At 37.8% G+C, this 22,462-nt stretch overlaps 1 protein-coding gene and 1 pseudogene across 4 annotated transcripts; both read right to left on the bottom strand.

Annotated features, from left to right (window-relative positions):
- Positions 1 to 1,154: 1,154 nt before the first annotated feature.
- AIM2 (absent in melanoma 2) lies at positions 1,155 to 17,779 on the bottom strand. Of its 4 annotated transcripts, none has more exons than XM_054491904.2 (6): positions 15,195 to 17,779; positions 11,867 to 12,148; positions 7,199 to 7,332; positions 4,575 to 4,994; positions 2,155 to 2,343; positions 1,155 to 1,389 (listed from the first exon to the last, which is right to left on the bottom strand). In XM_054491904.2, the coding sequence occupies exons 2-6, from the start codon at positions 12,126 to 12,128 to the stop codon at positions 1,363 to 1,365; spliced, it is 1,032 nt and encodes a 343-aa protein (XP_054347879.1). In that variant the 5' UTR covers positions 12,129 to 12,148; positions 15,195 to 17,779; the 3' UTR covers positions 1,155 to 1,362. The 4 variants fall into 4 exon arrangements, with proteins under 4 accessions (XP_054347879.1, XP_054347900.1, XP_063506178.1 ...); XM_054491925.2 differs by having other exon boundaries at positions 11,867 to 12,016; positions 15,195 to 15,420; XM_063650108.1 differs by lacking the exon at positions 11,867 to 12,148 and having other exon boundaries at positions 7,199 to 10,261; positions 12,595 to 15,424.
- Positions 17,780 to 18,091: 312 nt separating this feature from the next.
- On the bottom strand, positions 18,092 to 20,194 carry LOC129038654 (cell cycle checkpoint protein RAD1-like; annotated as a pseudogene).
- Between the last annotated feature and the right edge of the window lie 2,268 nt (positions 20,195 to 22,462).

Raw genomic sequence — 22,462 nt, 5'->3', positions numbered from 1 at the left:
CCCATTTTAAACATTTAATTGGTTGTTCTGCAATTATTGAATTTTGAGTGTTCTTTATAAATTCTGGATACAGGATCTTTTTGTTTTTTGAGACAAAGCCTTACTCTGTCATCCAGGCTGGAGTGCAATGGCGCGATCTCAGCTCACTGCAAACTCCACCTCCCGGGTTCAAGCGATTCTCCTGCCTCAGCCTCCCGAGTAGCTGGGATTACAGATGCCCACCACCATACCCAGCTTTTTTTTTTTAATTTTATTTTAATAGAGACGGGATTTCACCATGTTGGCCAGGCCGGTCTCAAACTCCTGACCTCAGGGGATCCACCCTCCAGGGCCTCCCAAATTGCTGGGATTACAGGCGTGAGCCACCATGTCTGGCCTGGATACAGGGTCTTCAGCAGCTGTGTAACTAACAAATATTAAGCCCCAATCTATGGTTTGCCTGTCAATGCTCTTAATGATACCTTTTGAAGAACCGAAGTTCTTCATTTTGATGAAGTTCAAATTATTAAGCATTTATATTATATAGATTGTGCTTTTGGTGTGATATCTAAATCTTTAATCTTTGCCTACACCAAGATCACACAGATTTTCTCCCATGTTTTTTTCTAGAAGTTTTATGGTTTTAGATGTTTATGAAAAGCCAATGATCTGTTTGGAGTTTATTTTTGTATAAAGAGTGAAGAATGGCTCAGATTCATTTTTTTAAGTATGGATATCTAACTGTTGTTGTAGGTTTTTTTTACTTTTTTCTCCATTGAACTGTGTTTGTAGTTTTGTAGAAAATCAATAGACTGTAAATGTGGAAGCCTAGTTTTGGCTCTCTAGTTTTCCGTTGGGCTGTATGCTTATTCTTTCTCCAATAACACAAAATTATGTTATTATTTCTATACCTTTTAAAATATTTCTAAATCATTGCCCTATGGGACAAAATATACATCTTTAATTATTCAGTATCTGCTTTCAAATAATACTGCGCTGCTTCACATGTTGTACAGGATCTTCTAACAGTGTACTCCTCATTCTTCCCTCTTGTATTTTGTGCAATTGTTGTCATGTAGTTTACTTTTAAATTTGTATAAACATGTAATACATTGATAAAGTATTTTTGCTTGAGACAAGGGATTGACAAACTAAATGAGATAGTGGGACTGTAATGAATGAGAAACAGATGTTTATTGTGATCATCTGTTGATATTCTGAATTTGTTTATCCAGCAATTATCCTATCCTAATTTGGTAGAGAGAGGAGCCTGTGAACTGCAGCTGTCAGGTAACTTACAATCTGATTGAAGAGGCTGTATCACGTATTCTTCAATTAAATGCTGCTTAGACCAGTTGGCTTGAATTGGTCCTTTTTATTTCTCTATGTTTTTTTTTTGGCCTTAATAACCTGGATGGAGAAAAAAAACATGCAGTCTGAGATGCAGTCGATGAGTGGCCCCTCCTCTGTTTGCAGTCACTATGGCCTTCTGAAGTGTACATCATCTTCTCATAAAATTATTTTGTTCCCACCCTTCTAATACATTGGTCTGTCTTGGATCATACTCCTGAAGTGAATATCTGACCTGAGAAATACACTCCCACTTAGCAAGGTCACATATGCATATTTCTCAAATCTTGGCCTCCACTCTTACAGAGACAGCAGGCAGTGCAACCGACACTGACACCTGGGGAAGAGCACCAAGTAGTGGCAGGACATGGGTAGGAGGGTGTGGTGGAAGGTCAAGAGTAGGGGTTTACATGGACTCAACTGCACTGGACTATGGTAGGTGCAGGCGTGGTGGGACTGGCTAGGGAAATGTGTCCTCAGAGTATTTATTGTCTGTCTACTTTCAAAGACATTAGTCAGAATGACTTTTCCGACTCTGGGCAAGCTTTCTGCTTTAGACTTGTAGTATAAATGAGGAGCTCTTTGTTGGGCTCTGTGGGCACAACGGTATGCGCCTCTGCCTTGAAAAGCCCATGTTCTCTTAACTGTGTATCTAGAATACATGTTTCCTAAGAGGGAGGTTCCTCAGTTCTGTGAGATGAACATGTACTAAATATCAGTGTCTTCCATTCCATATCCTGTTCAATGGCTCCAGTACAGCTTTCTGATAGAAAACAAAAAATATCACCCCCTTGGAGAGTTGACTTTGTTCCATGCAGTTCCCACCTTTATGGTGCTATGAACTCCAGATGTCAGCTGTAGTTTTTCTCCATTTTTTGACAGGGTGAAGAATGTAAGTCGAACCTTATCTCCTTCCTTACATTTCATTGTGTCCTCATTTCTAACCACCAGTACTTCCATTTTCCCAGTGTTGTCACTTAGGTCAAATAATACATTTTTCTTCTTTTCTGTTACCTGTAAAAGAAAATCAACACCCAGCCTCTAATAATCTGATTAAGGAATGCCACATCAGTCACACATCAGACATGCCAGAAGAAGGCTCTAAAAAGAAATACAGTTGATTCTTGAACAACACAGATTTTACCTGTGCAGGTCCATTTATATGGGAATTTTCCTCTGTCTCTGCCACCCCAAGATGGCAAGACCAACCCTCCTCTTCCTCCTCAGTCTGCTTAACATCAAGACAATGAGGATGAAGAACTTTATGATGATCTACTTCCACTTAATGAATAGTCAGTATATTTTCTTTTTTATAATTTTATTAATAACATTTTTCTCTAGCTTATTTTTTAAGAATATAGTATATAATATGTGTAACACAAAAATATGTGTTAAGTGACTGTTTATGTTGTCCGTAAGTCTTCTGGTCAAGAGTAGGCTATTAAGCAGTTAAGTTTTTGGGGAGTCAAAAATTATATGCAGATTATCAACTGCTTGGGGTCAGCAGCCCTAATCCCTACATTGTTCAAGGGACAACTTGAAAAAATGTTTCTGCTTTGAAACTAGCAGGTATATATCTAATAGATGTTAGCACGTTCACACAGAGGAGCAGACGTGTCTTACTTAGAACATGTTGTCTCCTATGCCCATCTTTCCAGTCCTAAATTCCCTTCCTTTAGGAGGAGGCCAGGGTGGCCTATAGAAGCAACAACTTCTGGATAGAGAAGATGGAGCTTCTCCAGGGCCAGTAGCCAGATTAGTCAGGGGAAAAAAGAAGACCCTGGGGTTAGAAGAGAGCTATTTATTCTATTTTTTTATTTTTTGAAACGGAGTTTCGCTCTTTCACCCAGGCTGGAGTGCGATGGCGCGATCTTGGCTCACTGCAACCTCCAACCCCCTGGGTTCAAGGGATTCTCCTGCCTCAGCCTCCCGAGTAGCTGGGATTATAGGTGTCTGCCAATACACCTGGCTAATTTTTGTATTTTTACTAGAGACAGGTTTTGCCATGTTGGCCAGGATGATCTGGAACTCCTCAACTCAGGTGATCCACGCACCTTGGCCTCCCAAAGTGCTAGTATTACAGACATGAGCTGCCGCGCCCAGCCTGAAGAGAGCTAGTTAAAACAAGTCCAGGAGAGACATGAGGTAATGATGCAAGACCCAGTCTAGTAAGTAATCAAAGACAAGAAATAATTCACAATCAAGTCTAGATCCAAAGGGAACAGGAGGTTGGTCAGTTATTTAGGAGATTGATCGTATTTTAGGTTTAATTTTATGGACTAAATCAATATATATTAGTGGATAGCTGGCCAGATTGAAAGCTGAAAACTGGGATAAAGAACATGACCTTCCTATCCAAGGTCATTTTACACTTGAGTTTTCCAGGAGGACTGGAGAATCTTCCTATCAATTCCTTCTGAAACTAACCCAGGGCAGCAGAGGTTATTCTGAGGCTCTGAATGCAGGGGCAGCAGGTTCCCTCTCTATGGTTCTTTAGGTCCTGCCCTAGACCAGAAAAAGTCATCCCACAAGGCTAGTTCCCTGAGACTCAGAATCATAATAAATACTTTATTATTTCTCACTTCTAATAAGTCTCCTTGAGGAGCGCCTCTGCCCCGCGGCCCCGTCTGGGAAGTGAGGAGTGCCTCTGCCCCGCCGCTGAGCAACCTTCCAAGTGTGAAGTGACAGCCTTGTGTGTGATCTTTTCTGTCTTCCCCAAGTTTGCATTTTTGACATTAAAGTTTACTTTTTAATTAAAAAAAAAAAAAGTCTCCTCAAGCTAACTCTTCTGTTTTCTTCATTTAATCACAGTTCTTTAATCCTGCCTTGCATATTGGTTTTTCAGGTCAATTAATCTGGTTTATTACTCAACTACACTTATTTTGCATTCACAACAATAGTCACTTAAAGACAATCACAACAATAGTCACTTAAAATAAAGATAATATGTACAAAGTACAAAAATAATGCAGAGATAAAAATTATGTGAATGAACTAATTCCTTTTTCAGAGGCTACTGGGATAAGAATAAGTTGAAATAGGATCGTGACATTTTTGACAATAAAAACAATTTTTGAGTTTTTGTATGAATTTTGGCCTGTTAACTCTGCAGCTCTTTAGAACTTTGTATTTTTTTATTTTGTCTATATAGAAAGACATTAAAACCATTTCTAAAGTCTCTTTAAGATCAGATGGGAAATACGTTATTCTTACTAATCAATATGAAATTAGATATGAAAACTTACCTTCTGGACTACAAACAAACCATTCACAATTGTTCCAAGGGGCTGAGTTTGAAGCGTATTGATCTTTGGGGTTTCACCAGCTTTTCTGATAATGTTCAGCGGGACATTAACCTTTTGGTCAGATTCAGCATCTAACACACGTGAGGCGCTATTGACCTCTAAGAAACCACTGTGCCGATAATATCTTGATATTATGATTATTCTCTTTGGAATGAATTTATCTTTCAGCAGTGTATTAAAAACTTTTACAAAGAAGAATTCCTTTTCTGTAGCGACTGTAGCATGAAACATCTCCTGCTTGCCTTCTTGGGTCTCAAACGTGAAGGGCTTCTTTGCTTTCAGTACCATAACTGGCAAACAGCCTTTCTGAAACCCTTCTCTGATAGATTCCTGCTGGGCCACCATCTGTTTATGTTCAGGCTGAAGACAAGAGAACAAAGATATCAGCTGTGAGTCAAAAAGGTACTATTGAAAGGACCTTACTTCACCCACAGTGGTAAACCTCAGAAAGCCAGCAGAAGATAGGTGGAATCAAGGGAAGAGATACAGAGGGGATAAGAAGAAAGTTGAGGCCTAGAATGATCCAGATAGAACAGAGAGTGCAGAAGGAAGACTTCAACTCCTGTATTCAGATAAGACAGTGTAACACGTTTTGGAGGTAGGATCCCTGAAACCAAATCCTTGCTTTGCCATGTGCTATATATAAAGACTTCATCAGATTTCTGAAATACTGCTAAGCCTCGGGGTAAATCTGATAAATCCGATTCCATCTTCTATCGATTCCATTCGGGCATAATGTGTCCTTGTTTCTCTATCCAATACTGTCCTAAACGTTCATTTAACTCTGGTATAAAAATGAGGGAGCTCAGTGACCTGCACAGGGCTCCCCAAATTCCTAGGGAGGCATTGTACATAACAAAATGCAGATTACGTTTAATGTGAGTTAAGGGGTACACCTAGTTCAGAGATCTTATGAGTGAGTTAAAGGAGAAATTTAAAAGGAGAATTAATACTACATTTATGGATTTACCCTTAAATAATGAATTATGCACTAGGTTTATATTTAAAAAGTACATCTTATTATTTGAAATTATAAAAAAAATAATTTAAATACCTAAAAAACAGATTTGATTAAATAAAATACGGTATAGTCACAAAAAGATTACTACGCAAATATTAAAAATGCTTCAGAGAAATATGATAAACTGTTATAACTGATTCAATAAAGGGAAAGGTCCTAAACAGATAAACAATCTGTTTCTTATTGGATAAATAAGCAGTTAAAGCACACACACAAACACATTAGAGAGATATTTACCAACATCAATATTTTTTTTCCTAGATGATACAATTATAGGTAATTTTATTCTCTTCTCTGTGTTTTTTTATTTTTCTGAATTAACAGAGATAAGATACCTCTTTTTGGTTTGTTTTGGGAGAAAATACTACTTTTTAAAAGCAACTTGCCATCTAGAACCAAAGGGAAATACAGGGCAAAACAAACAGAGGCATAAAAAGCCAAGTGTAGGAGTCTCCAAAGGTTGTCTCTAATGTGACCTGAAGCTTGGGCCAGTAAGGGGCCCTGATGGGCAGTATAACTGACTGCATTTGGATCAATGCAGGGAAAGTCAGCTCCATGGAGGACCACTACAAAAGTCTTTGTCTTTGGTCCATGTATCTTTAGTTGGGTCTTCCAGACTGAATAATGCATATTTTCATTACTGATGATGGAATCACACCATTTATACTTGAACCTTGTTTTCCTGAAAAATCCAGAAGTTTCTGGGCCAAACCCAGAGGAAATGGTTCCTCTAGACAAAGAGAATGAAGAATATATCATCAGTTTCTAGAGCTCACACAGGTATAAAATAATGTAATACCTGCTTCATAGGAAATGAAATTGCATGTGTAGTGGAATCTGCGTTGGGTCTTTCTAATGTTGCCTGCTGCCCTCTCAGGACTAAAGTAATCATTCTCACCAATGAGACTCTCCAGGCACTACTTTCTCAGCTAAATGGGGCCACGTGCATAAGGGGCTTTTTTACATTACTTTTAAAAAGCAATTTGCTGTCAAGAACCAAGCAGAAAACAAACAGAGGCATGCCAGGCCGAATGTAAGAGTCTCTGAATTGGATCTCTGATGTGACCTAGAGCCTGGGCCTGTACAAACCACAGACTCCCTCACAAATCTTGGGAGCCCTGAAAGACATTCTCAGCTCCCAAGCTCCCTGTAGGGTAGGCCAAGGCCTCTATTGCAACTACATTGGACTTGACATTCTTCCTCTTCTTCTCCTTTCACTTCCTCACAGATATTAATTCTGAAAGTGCTCTAAAATAGACTTCCTGTAAACAACTGTCTATCTCAGAGTTTTCTTCGTATAGAATCCAAAACATAACGAAGTGTTAATGTGTCCAGAACCTGGCAGAGATCAGAAGCTCAACAGGTGTTTAATCTGATTAATTAAAGGTAGTTCCTGTTTTTGTGACTCAGAATGCTTTTCATGCTGTGGCCTTGCTTCCCTTATTTGCATGCTGTGAGATAAAGAACAGAGAAAAATATGGGAAATGACAGTGACAGTGATGCTCTTACACGGACAAAGACCACTCCACTCTCCTCATCCTACCTTAACATGAGGAGAGACTTTTGGTGCAGCACGTTGCTTTGTGACATCATTTCTGATGGCTGCAGATGCAGCAGGACTCATTTCAGCTTGACTTAGTGGCTTTGGTTTTGTTACCGATTTGTATTTCTTATCAACTGATTAAAAAATGAAAGACATGGCCCATAAGCATATAAACATATGAGCAATGCACATTTTCAAATGTCACCAGGAATAAATACTAAAACCATATTAAGATATCCTCAAGAACAGATAATTTTTCTTAAAAAAAAAATCTTATTTTAAAATGAAAGAAACTGGACCTGGCACAGACACCTGTAATCCCAGCACTTTGGGAGGCCAAGGCTGGAGGATCGCTTGAGGCCAGGAGTTTGAGACCAGCTTAGTCAACATAGGGAGACTCTATCTTTACAAAAAATATTTTCAAAATTAGCCAGGTGTAATGGCACATGTTTTTAGTCCCAGCTACTTGGGAGGTTGAGGCAGGAGGATAACTTAAGCCCAGGAGTTCAAAGCTGCAGTGAGTCATGATCGCACCACTGTACTCCAGCTTGGATGACACAGTGAGACCCTGTCTGTCTCAAAAAAAAAAAAAAAAAAAAAGACAAGAAGCAAAAACTATGAAGTAGTAGTCATCTTAAATTGGTATAACACTTTGGAAAATGGTTTGGGACACTATTTATTAAAATTCAATATCTACTTACCTTAACATCCAGTAATTCCATTCACAGGTGTACAGTCAAAAGAAACACACATACAAATACAAACATACAAAGATAAGTACATAAGGCTTATAATGTACATAAATATTCATAGCAGCATTATTCATAATGGCCTCCAATGACTAAAATAACAATAAAAAATATACCAATTCTCTCTCTCTATATATATATATGAGTTTATGTGTATATGTAATTATCAATTAAATGGAATCTTATGTAGTAGTGAAAATGAATAAACTGCTGCTATGAAACAAGGACTGATTTCTTTCTTTTTTTTTTGAGAAGGAGTCTCACTCTGTCACCCAAGCTGGAGTGCATTGGCGCAATCTTGGCTCACTGCAACCTCCGCCTCCTGGGTTCAAGTGATTCTCCTGCCTCAGCCTCCTGAGTAGCTGGGATTACAGGCTCATGCCACCACGCCTGACTAATTTTTGTACTTTTTCAGTAAAGACGGGGTTTCACCATGTTGGTAAGGCTGGTCTGGAACTCCTCACCCCGTGATGCGCCCACCTCGGCCTCCCAAAGTGTTGGGATTACAGGCGTGAGCCACCGCGCCTGGCCACAGATTTCTAATTATGTTCTACAAGGCCTTGCATTGTCCTTCTATCGAGGGGACCCCATCCTGCCCTCTGAAAATTCTCTGTATTCCAGCCATACTGGCCTTCTTTCAGTCCTCAAGCAAGTGAACACCTGCTGTCATAGGGATTTTCACACAGTGTTCCCTCTGACTGAAGGTACCTTTAACTCCTATGCATTTTTCACAGCTTAGTGCAAGTCACTTCCCCATGGAATCTGCTTTGACCAACACCAACTCTAACTCCTGGCTTATGTTAATGCTCCTTTGACACATGCTGCTGAAGAACCGTCTTCCTTTCCATCAGAGCATTTGTCTCAGTTAATTACATTCGTTAATTTGCCTGTAAGAAAAATATCTGCTTTCCCTTTAGAGTATAAACTGTACAAAATTTGGATTTGTTTTTAACACCTTGTTTTATCATAAGAACCTAAAAGCTTTCCTTGTACCTATTAGCAATTCAATGGATATTTACTGAATGGATGAAGAAATGGATGGATGGGTGGCATGTTGGCTACTCACTAATGCCTACAAAATGCAGTCATATACTCTGGCTGGGCACCTCCACGTCTATGGTCAGGTTATATGTTATTGTGAAAAGCCAACTCCTACTCCTGATTTTTAAAAAGACCATGTAACAAGATGGCCATGTTTGATGACTTAAGGCACTCTCAGGCAGAAGAGGGCCTGGGAAATTATTAGATGTTATTTCTGATAGAATTTGAACAATTCTGGACTGAAATAGCAAGGCAATCACTTTGATTTTACTGAAAAGAGAAACGATTTAATTATTAGAGTTAAGAGTAGAATGAACTGTCTTATGAGGTAGTAGATACTCTGTCATTACCTTTCAAAGATCAGAAAGTGGTTGACTGTCTGAAAAGGATATTGTAGCAGGATCTCTGCACTAGGAAGAAGTTAAACTAACCTTCCAATGGTAAGTTAGTTCCATGAAATTGGTTTCAGAAAGGTATGCAGATAAAGTCTCTCTTCTATGTTCACAGCATCAGAGAGAAAACAGCATCAAGGGAGGCCGAAGGAATCAACCTACCATTCTACCACATCACATCAGCCATATTTCATCTCACACACTGTGGTGCCAAAGCAGTATTTGTGGACAAGCTTGTCTGCCAATTATAAAACTCTCATTTGCCTTAATAATCAGGTGCACATTGTTACTGATTATTTCATTGATCATTTTCAGCATTTTATTTTAATCTTGCAGGACTTTTGTGGACTTTGATCACATTTTCTCTTAGCTTCCTTTTTCTACACTTATGTGTCCTTACATTTTCTCATCTTGCTTCATACAAAAGCTTCTCCTGTCTACTAATTATTGCCTCTGTCTTCATTAAAGATTCTCCAGGTATCTTCTACCTTCCATGAGGTGAGGTCGAGTAGAATAGCATATAGCACTCTACATGCAGACATGCAATGGCAATGGAGAAGGATCACTTAACCAAGAATGACAGATTAATTGTTCAAAAAATAAAACAAAAACTGTTTTCCTAAAATAATAGAAATAGCATGGACACACAAAAATTTCCCACATTCAAAAGTGGCCTAAGTATGTCCGTGGATAGAATTTTAGAGCTGTGAAGGAACTTAATTGCCTTTTTGTATAGCATGCAAGAAGCATACTTTGTGTTTTGTTGTTATTGTTGTTTGAGACAGGGTCTCACTGTTGTTGCTCAGGCAGGAGTGCAGGGGCATGATCTCAGCTCACTGCAACCTCTGCCTCCCAGGTTCAAGTGATTCTTGTGCCTCAGCCTCCCAAGTAGCTGGCATTACAGATGCCCGCCAGCATGCCTGGCTAATTTTTGTATTTTTAGTAGAGACAAAGTTTCACCATGTTGGCCAGGCTGATCTCGAACTCCTGACCTCAAGTGATCCACCCACCTTGGCCTCCCAAAGTGCTGGGATTAAAGGAGTGAGCCACTGCACCTGGCCCAAAAGCATACTTTGAATCCTATAACTGTTACATTTGGAGACTCTCATTTGGAAGAGTCCTTGGATAATCTACTCCTGAGTTTCCAAGCTAGTCCCAGACTGGATCTTTTTTAGCTAAGCAGAATAACAAAATCCCAGAATCATTAGAATAGCAAAATGGGGAGAAGATTGTAGAAGGGGAAATTTTGTGCTATCCTGGTCAAAGAGAAGAATTAATTCTTGATTTATTGCCAAAATAAAAGATGTTTCTAAATGTCTCAGCCTATGTTTGCCAATATGCCTAGATTCTTGTCTCATCCCAGATAAGAAAAACACAGGGCAATGTTTTGGTTAGTTACTTGGAAGTAACATGTGTAGTTACTGCCATCTAAGGGCCATCTCTAAGAACTACACCCTCTAACTTAAAGCTTGGGAAAACCACCACTCCTTTCTCTTCAGTGCCTTAGAAACTACCTAACAGTTTATATCTGTACAGAATTATGAACGTACATGGTATCACTTATGTGGCTTCATTTAGCCTTACTATAACTCATGTGTGAGAAGCCGTGTCACCCTTGTTGTACATCCACAAATGCTATTAAAAGCTATTGTAATTTTTGCTGTTACAGTTGTACTTTGAATCCTAAAACTGTTGCATTTGGAGACTTTCATTTGGGAGAGTCCTTGAGTGATATGCTCCTCTGTTAGCTCTTTTTTGTTCTTCAGACATAAAGCTGGGACATATCAATTGTTCTTAGTAAACAAAATCAGGAATTTAAACTAAACGTAGATAATTCAGATGGAGATGAGTGATTTATTGAATAATGTAAAAAAAATCTTTGTGTTGTGGGTAATTTATACTGTCACCTGTACTGGAGATAGAGAGGAAAGAAAATCCCTGAAGGAGGATTCTCCCTCCCTGAAGAAGGAGGAGATCATCGCCTAAAGAAGGATAGTCTGGGACCACAGAAAGCTGGGGACAAGGAGAGGAATAGACAGATTGTGTGAAGGAAAAAATGTGCTCAATATCCTGGTTTACAGTTTTCCAATGCAATAATTTATACTTTCAAGACTTCAGTAGGATGTGACAGCATTACATACTGTATAAATGGAGTTGGGAGAAGTTAACTTTGAAATTCTACGTCCATATTCACTGCAATTGAACTGGAGACAAAGATGGGCAAGGAGAAAAGATGATAAATGGAAGTGGTAACCCTAAGGGCTGGAACAAGAGATGCAATCAAAGGCTGGAATGGATTTGTGGAATTTGTAACAAACACTTCCTAGAAGTGATTCTCAGTAAAAGGGGGCAAAGAGACAGGTGCACTAAGTTAGCAAACGCATTCCAACAATGTGCACTGGGGGTCATATCCCAGGGATACCATGAAAGAAAAGGCCCAGGCTTGGCAGAAAAAGGGACAGGGCAGGTGTGGAACTCCACATTACCTTTCTCCTTCTCTTCCTGAAGACGTTTTGCCAAAAGCATATAATTCAACTTCTGAAAAATACGAATGGTCTTCATCACTGCAGACATCGCCCCAGCATTTTGAATCATCAGGTTAGCTACTTGTATTCTGTTTGCAGTATGTAGTTTGCCTGTGGCGATATTAAACTCGTCTGAAAGAAAGAACTTAAACCTATCCAGTTCCTCATCAGTGATGTTATCCAGGCCTGTTAGCAAGAGTATCTCCTTGTATTTACTCTCCATCTGACAACTTTGGGATCAGCCTATAAGGAATCCAAAACACGTAAGATTACACCACCAAAAGTGATTCTACATTCAAAATAAAGCAAGGTAAGCTATTAAAATTTTTTAAAGAAAAATAAACAAAATGCTTGCAGTAGTAAAAGAGATTTGAGTAGGACATAGGTAAGAACTTCTTAAGCAAGGTGATCACTGTTCCTGGGAAAGACATCTTCAGAAAGTATACAACACCTCTGGAATTCTCAGAAAACAAGATATATTAACTGGGCACGGTAGCTCACGCCTGTAATAATCCCAGCACTTTGGAAGGCCAAGGTGGGTGGATCACCTGAGGTCAGGAATTTGTGACCAGCCTGTCCAATATGGCAAAACCCCATCTCTACTAAAAGTACAAAAATTAGCCGAGCATGGTGGTGGGCGCCTGTAATCCCAACTACTCAGGAGGCTGAGGCAGGAGAATTGCTTGAACCTGGGAGGTGGAGGTTGCTGTGAGCCAAGATTGCGCCATTGCACTCCAGCCTGGGCAACATGAGCGAAACTTCATCTCAAAACAACAACAACAACAACAACAACAAAAAGGAAACAGGATACATTTTCCTGTTATTTTTAAAATAGATTTATCGAGGCATAACTGGCATACAACACGGTGCATACATTGAAAGTATACAATCTGATAAATTTTGGCATATACATATACCTGATGAAGTGCAATTAATCAATCTGTTCTTTCATGGATCATGCTTTCAGTGTCTTATTTAAGAAATCTTTTCCAATCTCAAGATTAGAAGATTTTATGTTTTCCTCTAAGAATTTTATGGTTTGATCATTTCACATTTGGGTGTATGTACTGTTTTGAGTTAATTTGTATATGATATAAGCGATGATTCAAAGTTCATTTATTTTTCATATGAATATGAATTTTCCCAGAATCATATGTTAAAAAGACTATCATTTTTAATGATTTTTTTTTACCTTTGCAAAAATCAGTTGTCCAAATATGAGTGAATCTATTTCTGGATTCTTTATTCTGTCCACCAATCTATTTTTCTATCTTGTTGCCAAAATCACATTGTAGTAATATAGTTGTTTATGTATAGTATCCAAAATAATTCACAAAACATTATAAATAATAATTCAACAGTTTATAACTATAAGATTAATATGCAGAAATGCATTCCTTTATTTCAGCACCACTCCAAGAGAGAAAAAAAATTACATAAAAAAAGTAATTTCCAATAGCAACAAAACTACAAAGTACATAAGAACATCTAATACAATATATTTAAGAGTTTTAAAGGGAACCTTATAAAACTTTATTGGGAGATTTAAAAGACCTACTTAAGTGGGTGTATGTCTGATATTTTAAATGGGAAGATTTGATAAAATGAAGACAGCAATGTTGTCAAATTAATCTATAAACTCCTATCCAAAATCTCAAAGGGTTTTTCATAGAACTTATCAGAATGATCCTAAAACCTAAATGAAAAAAATAAAGACAAAAACCTGCAAAACAAGTTGAATATGTTTATTAGGATGTACTATCTCTACTACTAGGTATCAATACTTACTACAAATGTATAATTATTAAATCAGTATGGCAGTGGCATAGAAAAAAATGAACTAATAAATAGAGTGTGGAAACAGGACCACATGTAAATTAAAGCGTGGTATATAATCAAAGTGGCATTAAAAATCACAAGGAAAGAATGGCCAACTATAAAAAGTGTTCAGACAAATGACAATACACAGGGAATGATATATTCAGCCTTTCTTTTATATCATACACAAAATATATATCTGGCTGGATTAATTATCTAAATAGAATAGTAATGATGTTGAATAAAACACAGAATTTCTCAATACATTGAAGTAGAAGGAGGTTCCTTAAATAAGGCACAAAAAGGACAAGCCAGAAAAAAAAAAAAAAAAAAAAAACTTTGTCAAACCTGATTGCATGCACATTCTCAGTTTCTTTGTAGGAAACACACACATGCATGCACACACACACACTAAACAAAGTGATTATACAAGGCAAAAACTGGGCAGATACCTGCTACATATATATAGCTAATAGAGGTTTTGCTTTCGGAATACATGGAGAACCATGTATCAATAAGAAAACAATAAACAGTCTATTTGAAAAGTGTGCAAAAGATGTGAATGAGCAATTTGCTCAAATATCCAATAAACATAAAAAAGATGTTTGACATTATTAGCAATTAATGACTTCCAGAGCAGCAACATATACAGTGGAAGAAATAAGCCAAAGAACAGGAAAAGATGTTTATGAGCTGAAAATAACTGATTGTGAATTTTAGGGAAGCTTGAATACCCCCATCAGTAGAGTCAATGTTAATAAATTCTAAACTATCACTGTTAATGGCCTTATAATGTTTTTTCCTATATGTTGATAAGCGCTGGAGAAACTCTACTTATACATGTGGAGTTCATGAGTGAAAATTAAAACCATTATCAGGACCATTTTCAAAATAAGGAATACATTAAAAATATTTGCAATGATAAAGCCATCCAAATGCCCCCATCCTACTGATGATAGCAAGGAAGGACACTACCTTTGTTGAATATCTACTGTGACAATCAGCTTGGCATGATTCCTATTTTTCTACTTGTCCATAAGACGCTAATCTTCCTATAACCCTCTTATATAATAACAATCACATTTTAATCACATTTAATATGATTGACTCAGTTTTTTCTCTGAAGTTATGTTGCCTTATAAATGAAAAACTTGCATTTTACTTCATAATATCTGTTAACTTAAAAAATGCTTGTATTTGCTATTGGCATAAAAGTCAGCCTTATAAATAGGCTGATAGACAAACCCCAAAGGAAGCCGAAGCTTAAGGAACACCAGCTCAGAGACAACAGAGGACAAGGCTAAAGTGAGTAAAAGAGAAATGAACCCATCCTTTCAGAGCTGATGTCCATGTTTGCAGGTTCAGATTCTCAGAGGTGTGCACAGCATGGCTGGCCTTTCCTCAGTTGTCTTTTTCGGCAGAGAAATGGTTAAGTCGCTCGTCTCTAACCCAGCTCCTCTATGGTGCTTACCTCCTGATCCCTGGGGCGATCAGCAAACCGGGTCTGCCACCTTCTCTTCAGAGAGCTTAACTAGCAGAGGACTCAGGAGAGCATGCCCAAATAACCTAGGTGACTTTCAAAGCTACAAAGACTGACACTTCTGGACGGCTTCACACGTACCCCTAATAAACACTTCCCTTCACCCCCATGCCCATTGTGAGTAGGAGGGACAACTGGAGCTCTGATTGGCTGAGCTGGTTTGGGTTCTTACTAGCAGCCACAGAAGAAAATTTCTATAGAAACTTGTATCTGAGTCATGCCACATAGTTACACTGATTGGAAACAGAAAGTGGCCTGGAAACTGTAAAAAATGACCACAGATGACTTATTGATACACTCTGTGACTAAGGGGCCTGGCAACGACGTTTTTCTGGTATAAACAAGCACACTGATCTCAGAGGGTATCTAAAAGTGTTGCCAGTAGGACAGTGCAGGTTCTTGTCTTCAAAGCATAAGAGAATCTGAAAATGAGACCAAAGCGAAAGTATAGACATTTTATTGTGGAGCAAAAGCAAGGATACTCTCAAGGGAGGAGTGCAGGCACTCAAAGATTGAGTCACAGGCAATGTGGTTCACATACTATATGAATAAGCACAATGAAGGTATGGAGTACTCTATAATCAAGGGGAGGGGTTTTCTGGGAAATGGGCAGGCAATTCCCGGAATCGGGGTGCCACCTTTTTCTTGACTAAAGATGGTTAATCCGGAACTGTCATGGCATCAGGTGCATGATGGGACTGGGAATTTCCCCATGGAAGTTTTATGATATTAAGGGCATAATGAAGCTAAGGGTCAGCAGTCAGCCAAGTTTTCGACCATCTTGGCTTTAACCAGTTGCGGCCAGTTTCTTCTGTGTTACATTCTCATCTGTGCCTAAGTAGGAAGTCTGCAATCTGTCTTCATTGTCACAGCCCGTTGTAACAGTTCCTGTCTACTAGTGGGGCAATCCCTCTGCTAACCTTTTTGACCCCATTTTTATTGCTTGTAGCCACCTGCAAGTAATCATGCCTCATTCCCTCACTGACTGCTTGCCTCAAAAGCATATATACAGTCTTTCTTCCTAACCCAGGCTCCTAACCCTAACTTCAGAGCTTGAGGGCTTGACTCTAGTCAGCAATTTACTTGAGGTTTTCCTTTCTTATTCATTGAATTAACAACTATGCACTGAACATCTAATATGATGTATTAGATTCTGAGAATATAAAAGTTAATAAGACAAAGTTCCATATGTTGAGCGACTCTGCCAAGTCATGGAAACAGACATGTAATTTAATAATCACAATAGGACATGATGATAAGTGTTATAATTAAAGCATGCTCAAGATGCTCAAGGAGCAGAGGAAGAGCACCTAACCATGCCCAGGTAATCAGCCCAATGCTGCAGGACCTCCTTCACTTTCTACTGCAAGGCTTGTTTCTTTACTTTTGCCAGCTGTCAGCTCAAACAGCACCTTATCTGTGGGGCTTCTCTGACCAGCATGTTCTCTACCTCTTCCCCACATTATCTTTTCCCACATGTGTTACTGACCACCCTCTGACATACTATATATGTCATTTGTTTGTTTATTCTCTGCTTCATGCTCCTAAAATGTAAGGCACATGAGGGAAGAGATTTCTGCCCACTGGCTCACTGCATCCACTTCACCTGACACAGTGCCAGGCACACAGAAGGTGTTCAGAAAATATTTGTTGAATGAGTGAATGCATGAATGAGTGGATCACACAAGGCGAAAGAACACCAAAGAGAACAATATGTAAGAATTAAGAAGATGTGAAGTGTATGAATTTGGTAACCTACTGAGTAAACGAGAGAAAGCTCCCTGTTGAGGAAGAGCCAAACAAGCACCAACCCCAGAGAGGCGTACTGATTTGAGGCTTCAGGTCCTGTAAAAGGTGAGTTAAGTGATTAAGCTGGGAAGTGGTCTCAATGAGGAGCAGGTACACTGCTGCACCTGGGGCAGAGAGACAAGTACTCATCCTCCAGCTTTGTTTTACCAAGAAATTTAATCAGAGAGATACCCAGCTTGGTGACACAAGACACAGAAGGGAAAGGAGGCAACTGTGCTGAAAAAGGAGGTTTGTTAACAGTCTCACAGAGAAAAGTGGGATCCCCAAGCCCTTTCCTCCCTGACTTCTAGAGTACTGACAGCAAGGTTTATGCCATAAGCAGAAGACTGGAGGCTCTTACTGTAGCAACTGGCCCAAGAGGGGAAAAACTCCCACCGTAACTGACATTTTGAGGTTTCCAATACAAAGACTCAGGCCCTTTCATGCTAATCCTATAATTAAACTAACTCATAAAATAAACCAGGCCAACACAAAAAGAATTCAAGTCAGTTTTGTGTGTATACATGTATGGACATTTCTTTCTTAAATATGAGTAAACAGATATAAACAACATTGAGAAAAGCCTCTAACTTAAGAAAAAAACAAAACAAATCAGAAGAAGGAACTTAAACAAGGACAAAGCAGAGGGTAGAAGAAGAAATATATATGGTTATCAGAGAGATAAGACATTGTATCCATGAAACAAAAAGACAGTGCTAATACTTGTAAAAAACGAACAAATTACAGAAGAGATTTTATAAATATATTTTCTAAATGTGATAGCAGAAAAGTTTTAAAGCTAATAGAGTGATAAAGCTGAAGAGCTCTTTCTAAAAGTATACCTAGAAAAGAATAAAATGGAAAAACAGAAGAGAAAAGATAAGAAATATACAGGTTTATGCCCCGATGAATAATAACCAGCTAATAAGCATTTAAACAAGAGCGAATGGAGAAAAAAGAAAGTTATCAAATAAGTATCGAATTTGATGAATGAGAAGAACACACACAAAAGCATGTCACTTTGCATTTTTTTCCAGTTTTTTTCTTTTTAGTAGACTTTATTTTTTAAAGCAGTTTTAGGCTTACAGTAAAATTGAGCTGAAGGTACAGGTTTCCACATACTCCTTTCCCTCACACATGCACAATCTCCCCATTATCAACATTCCTACCAGGGTGGACCGAGCATGGACACATCATTATCACCCAGACTCCAGAGTTGCCACTAGGGTACAGTTGGTGTTGTACATTCTGTGGGTTTGGACAAATATATAATGAGTACCCACCCTTACAGTATCATACAGGATGGTTTCACTGCCCTAAAATCCTCTGTGCTCTGTCTAGTCATCTCTCTCTCCCCACAAATCCTGGCAACCACTGATCTTTTTACTGTCTCCATAGTTTTGCTGTTTCCGGAATTTCATGTAGTTGAAGTCATACAGTACATAGCCTTTTCAGATTGTCTTCTTTCACTTAGTAATCTGCATTTAAGATTCCTTATTTTTCGTGGCTTGATGGCTCATTTCTTTTTAGCACTAAAAAATATTCCATTGTCTCCATTTATCTGTTTATCCATTCACCTACTGAAGAACATGTTGGTTGCTTCCAAGTTTTGGCAATTATGAATAAACCTTCTATAAATATCTGTGTGCATGTTTTTATGTGGACTTAATTTTTCAACTTTGGGTAAATATCAAGGAATGCAATTGCTGTATTGTATAATAAGATATAATAAGAGTATGTTTAGTCTTGTAAGAAACCACTAACTGGTTTTTAATACAATGATTTGGTCAAGAAATGTTTATGAGCAAACGAAAGGTATCTAATAAGTACTGCATTGAAGAGTTTTAAGAATAAGGAGAAAATCTATGACTCTGAAGACTTTCATATCTTGTCCATAGATTTCTTAAAAAGGTATACTTTAGAAATATATCATATAAAGAATTGTTCAGACTTGTTTAGTGATGCCTCAATTCCAGAACTTTTGTAAAGAAATCACAAGTAAAAGCAAACACCTCAATGCAATTAAATGCTAATTTTAAAAAACGTATCATTTAAACAGTGGTTTCCAAACTTTAGCATGCATTAGAATTTCCTGGGGGAAGCTTGTGAAAAATACTGATTTTAGGCCTCACCCCCAGCATTTCTGACAAGTTCCTGGGTGATTCTGATGCTGTTGGTCTTGGTGCAACACTTAGAGAACCACTGCTTTAATATCTAATCTCTGGCATTTAAACTAATAAGCAATGTCCATATGCCTTTGCATTTTCTAATAGTAAATAAACAAAAGAACAGTTCTGATATGCCTTCAACAAACCTTAAATCTTCAGACTCTTGAAATGTTTTACTTAAGTGGAATAGAACATATAACTTATTCATCTCGGCTCACAGTGATTCCCATGAGTTCAAAAGACAGAGCCACAGGACAGTCTAATACTAGATAATCTATGACTTCATGAAAGCATTTGTTCACAAAATACATAACTATTAGGGTACAGAGACCTTGCTTTTATCTTCTCCATGCATCTTCTCTACAGAAAATTCAATAAGAAATTATGAAGATTTTTATACTCAGAATGATAACTCAACTTACCATGAATGTACACATAAATATCACAATGAATCATCGTACTCAAGACTCAGATTCAGGAACTTCATCATCAGGGCAACAGTAATATTCCACAAAACATATTTGCTCCCCTTCATTCTAATAATATACTATAATGAAAGAAATGCTGTTATTTGTATGAATAAAATACCTTACAAGATAGGACTAACGTCTTTGTAAAGGGTATTAGCAAAGAAACAAAATCTGTTGACCTGAGTCTGATTACAATGAAATGCTTGCATCAAATAAAAATCTTTGGAAGTCAAATTGCAAACTTTCTAAATTTTCAAAAGTAGATAACCTGAAATAATGCTTGTCAGGAGACATGATAATCTGTAGGACATCAGTCGTCACATCCAATCTGGGAAATGCTTCAGAGCCCCTCTGACTGCAGAATAATTTTATTAATAACATTGGTGCTGCAGAAGTCAAAATCCAGAGGCTCCTCAGGCTCTTGAGTATTGATTTTGCAGACTGTCACCATTCATCTTTCTTCCAAAAATAGCATCCAAGGGTCACCATAACCTTGGTAACACATTCAAAGTGCAGTTAAAATCCCTGGCATAGGACTTGATCCAAAAATAAACAGTCTAAAAGGACAATTAAGTTAACTTTAAAAGTAACAGACTCTTCCTGACATGTAAACTCTTAAAATACTCCAGCCTTTGCAGTGTGGCCCAGATGCTAGAAAGCCCTTCCCAGCCAAGTCCCTGGGGAAGTAAGCTCCAGCTCCCTGAAAACAGGAGGCAGTGAAGCAGCTCCTGCCACTCTTAATTTTTGTTTTCAATTTCATTGATTTCAGCTCTAATTTTTTAAAACTGTATTTTCTTATGCTTACTTTGTAGTTAATTTACTCTTATTTTTCTAGTTTCCTAATGTGGGAGCTTAGATGATTGATTTTTAGGTCTTTCTTTTTTTCTAGCCACATGCTTTCAAAATTACAAAACACCAAGGAGAGAGAAGATCCTAAAAGCTTCCTGAGAAAGAATAGATCATATCTGAGGATTAGGAATAAGAATAGAATTGGCATTCTTGACAACAACACTAGAAGCTAGAAGAGAGTGGAGCAATTCCTTTAATATTTGAGGAAAACAATTTTCAGCCTAGTCTTCTATACCTAGCTGATAATTATAATAATTACATGTACATGTAAGGAAGGAACAAAATTATTCAGGAATCTCCTCTCAGTTTGTTTGGGCCTCTATAACAAAAATACTACAGACTAAGTGGCTTATAAACAATTTATATACACATTTATTTCTCACAATTCTGGAGGCTGGGAAGTCCAAGATCAGGGTACCAGCATATTCAGTACCTGGTGAAGACTCGCTTCCTGGTTCACAGACAGCCATCTTTTTTCTTTTCTTTCTCTCTTTTTTTTAAAGGCAAGGTCTTGCCATGTTGCCAAAGCTGGGCCCTAAGTCCTGGAGAGCAGGTGTGCACCACCTCACCTAGCAAGATGAAGGCTTTTTGCTGTGTCCTCACATGGCAGAAGAGATGAAAGTGCTCCCGGGGCACTATCCCATGTAGTATAAGAGCACTAATCCTATTCACGAAGCCCATACCCTCAAGATCTAATCACCTCCCCAAAGCCCCACTTCCTAATATCATCACATTAGGGGTTAGGATTTTAACATATGAATTTTGGGGGTAACACAAACATTCAGTCCACAAGGATGATGTCACCTCAGGATAATGGTGACCAGAAGCCCTTGAACCTTGACTTGTACACAGCTAGACTGAAACTTGTTCAAAGCAGGGGGACAGAAAGCTCAAAAAAGAATATTTCCTAAGGAAAAAGTGTGTGAGATATATGTGTAAGTTTTGCAGGTAGTGGGTGGTTGCAGAGAAATTACCTGAATTTATTCTGAGAGAAATTTTACTATTTTGGATCTTTTAAAAGAATTAGCGATAAGCACATCAAGATGGAACAAATTATTAAAGATGTGTCACTGACTTCAGAAAAAAATAAAGATGCATAAAGAAGGAATCTAAACATACTACATGGCTTAACTATTAGTTTTATTTAGATAGGTATGGTAATGTAAAACACCAAACAGTGATTTAATCAACAATTGTGAAATGACCATATTGGGAAAGTGGGAAGAGAGACGATGTACATGTATTTGTAAGACGTAGGGTTCCAACAATGTAAGAAAAGAGGTGTAAGAAAACTAAATTTGTATCTTCTATTGCAGCAAATCAATAGATAATGGAGTGGCTAAAATTGAAAACTAGGAATGTAACAATATTATGAAAGGCTAAAAAATGTTGCCTTGAGTGAGTGGGAATTGGGAGTGGTAAGGTATGAGGCAGGGGACTACTCTTTATTATCATCCTTGTAATATTATTGAATTTCAATCAATAGTAATAATAGCAATTAATTGAATGAAAATAAATTTAAAACATAAATAGTTCTACTAAATGCTCATTGAAGTATCTTCCTATTCTAAGGATTTATATTCTATACCATTTAGCTCTACTAAATTTTAGCTCTACTAAATACTCACCAAAGTATCTTCCTATTCTAAGGATCTATATTCTATACCATCCTAAGGATCTATATTTTACACCATTAATCCAAATATGACCTATGGTAAAATATAATAATATTTCAGAAATAGAATTCATTACTTCCAGCTAAGTGAATTTGGAAAGGTCCAATTAGAGAAAAACAATAGCACTTGGACTAGTCCTATTAGAAGGAATAAGAGTTTTAACATGTGGAAATACAAAAAGTGGAATTCTAGGCCAATGAAATTGAATAGTCAATACTTATGGACCACCTATATATAACCAATTATTG

This window comes from Pongo pygmaeus, chromosome 1 (genome assembly GCF_028885625.2).
Source record: "Pongo pygmaeus isolate AG05252 chromosome 1, NHGRI_mPonPyg2-v2.0_pri, whole genome shotgun sequence".
NCBI classification, from domain to species: domain Eukaryota; kingdom Metazoa; phylum Chordata; class Mammalia; order Primates; family Hominidae; genus Pongo; species Pongo pygmaeus.
The sequence above is the reverse complement of the archived record's forward strand: the minus strand, read 5'-3'. Positions and strand labels throughout refer to the sequence as shown.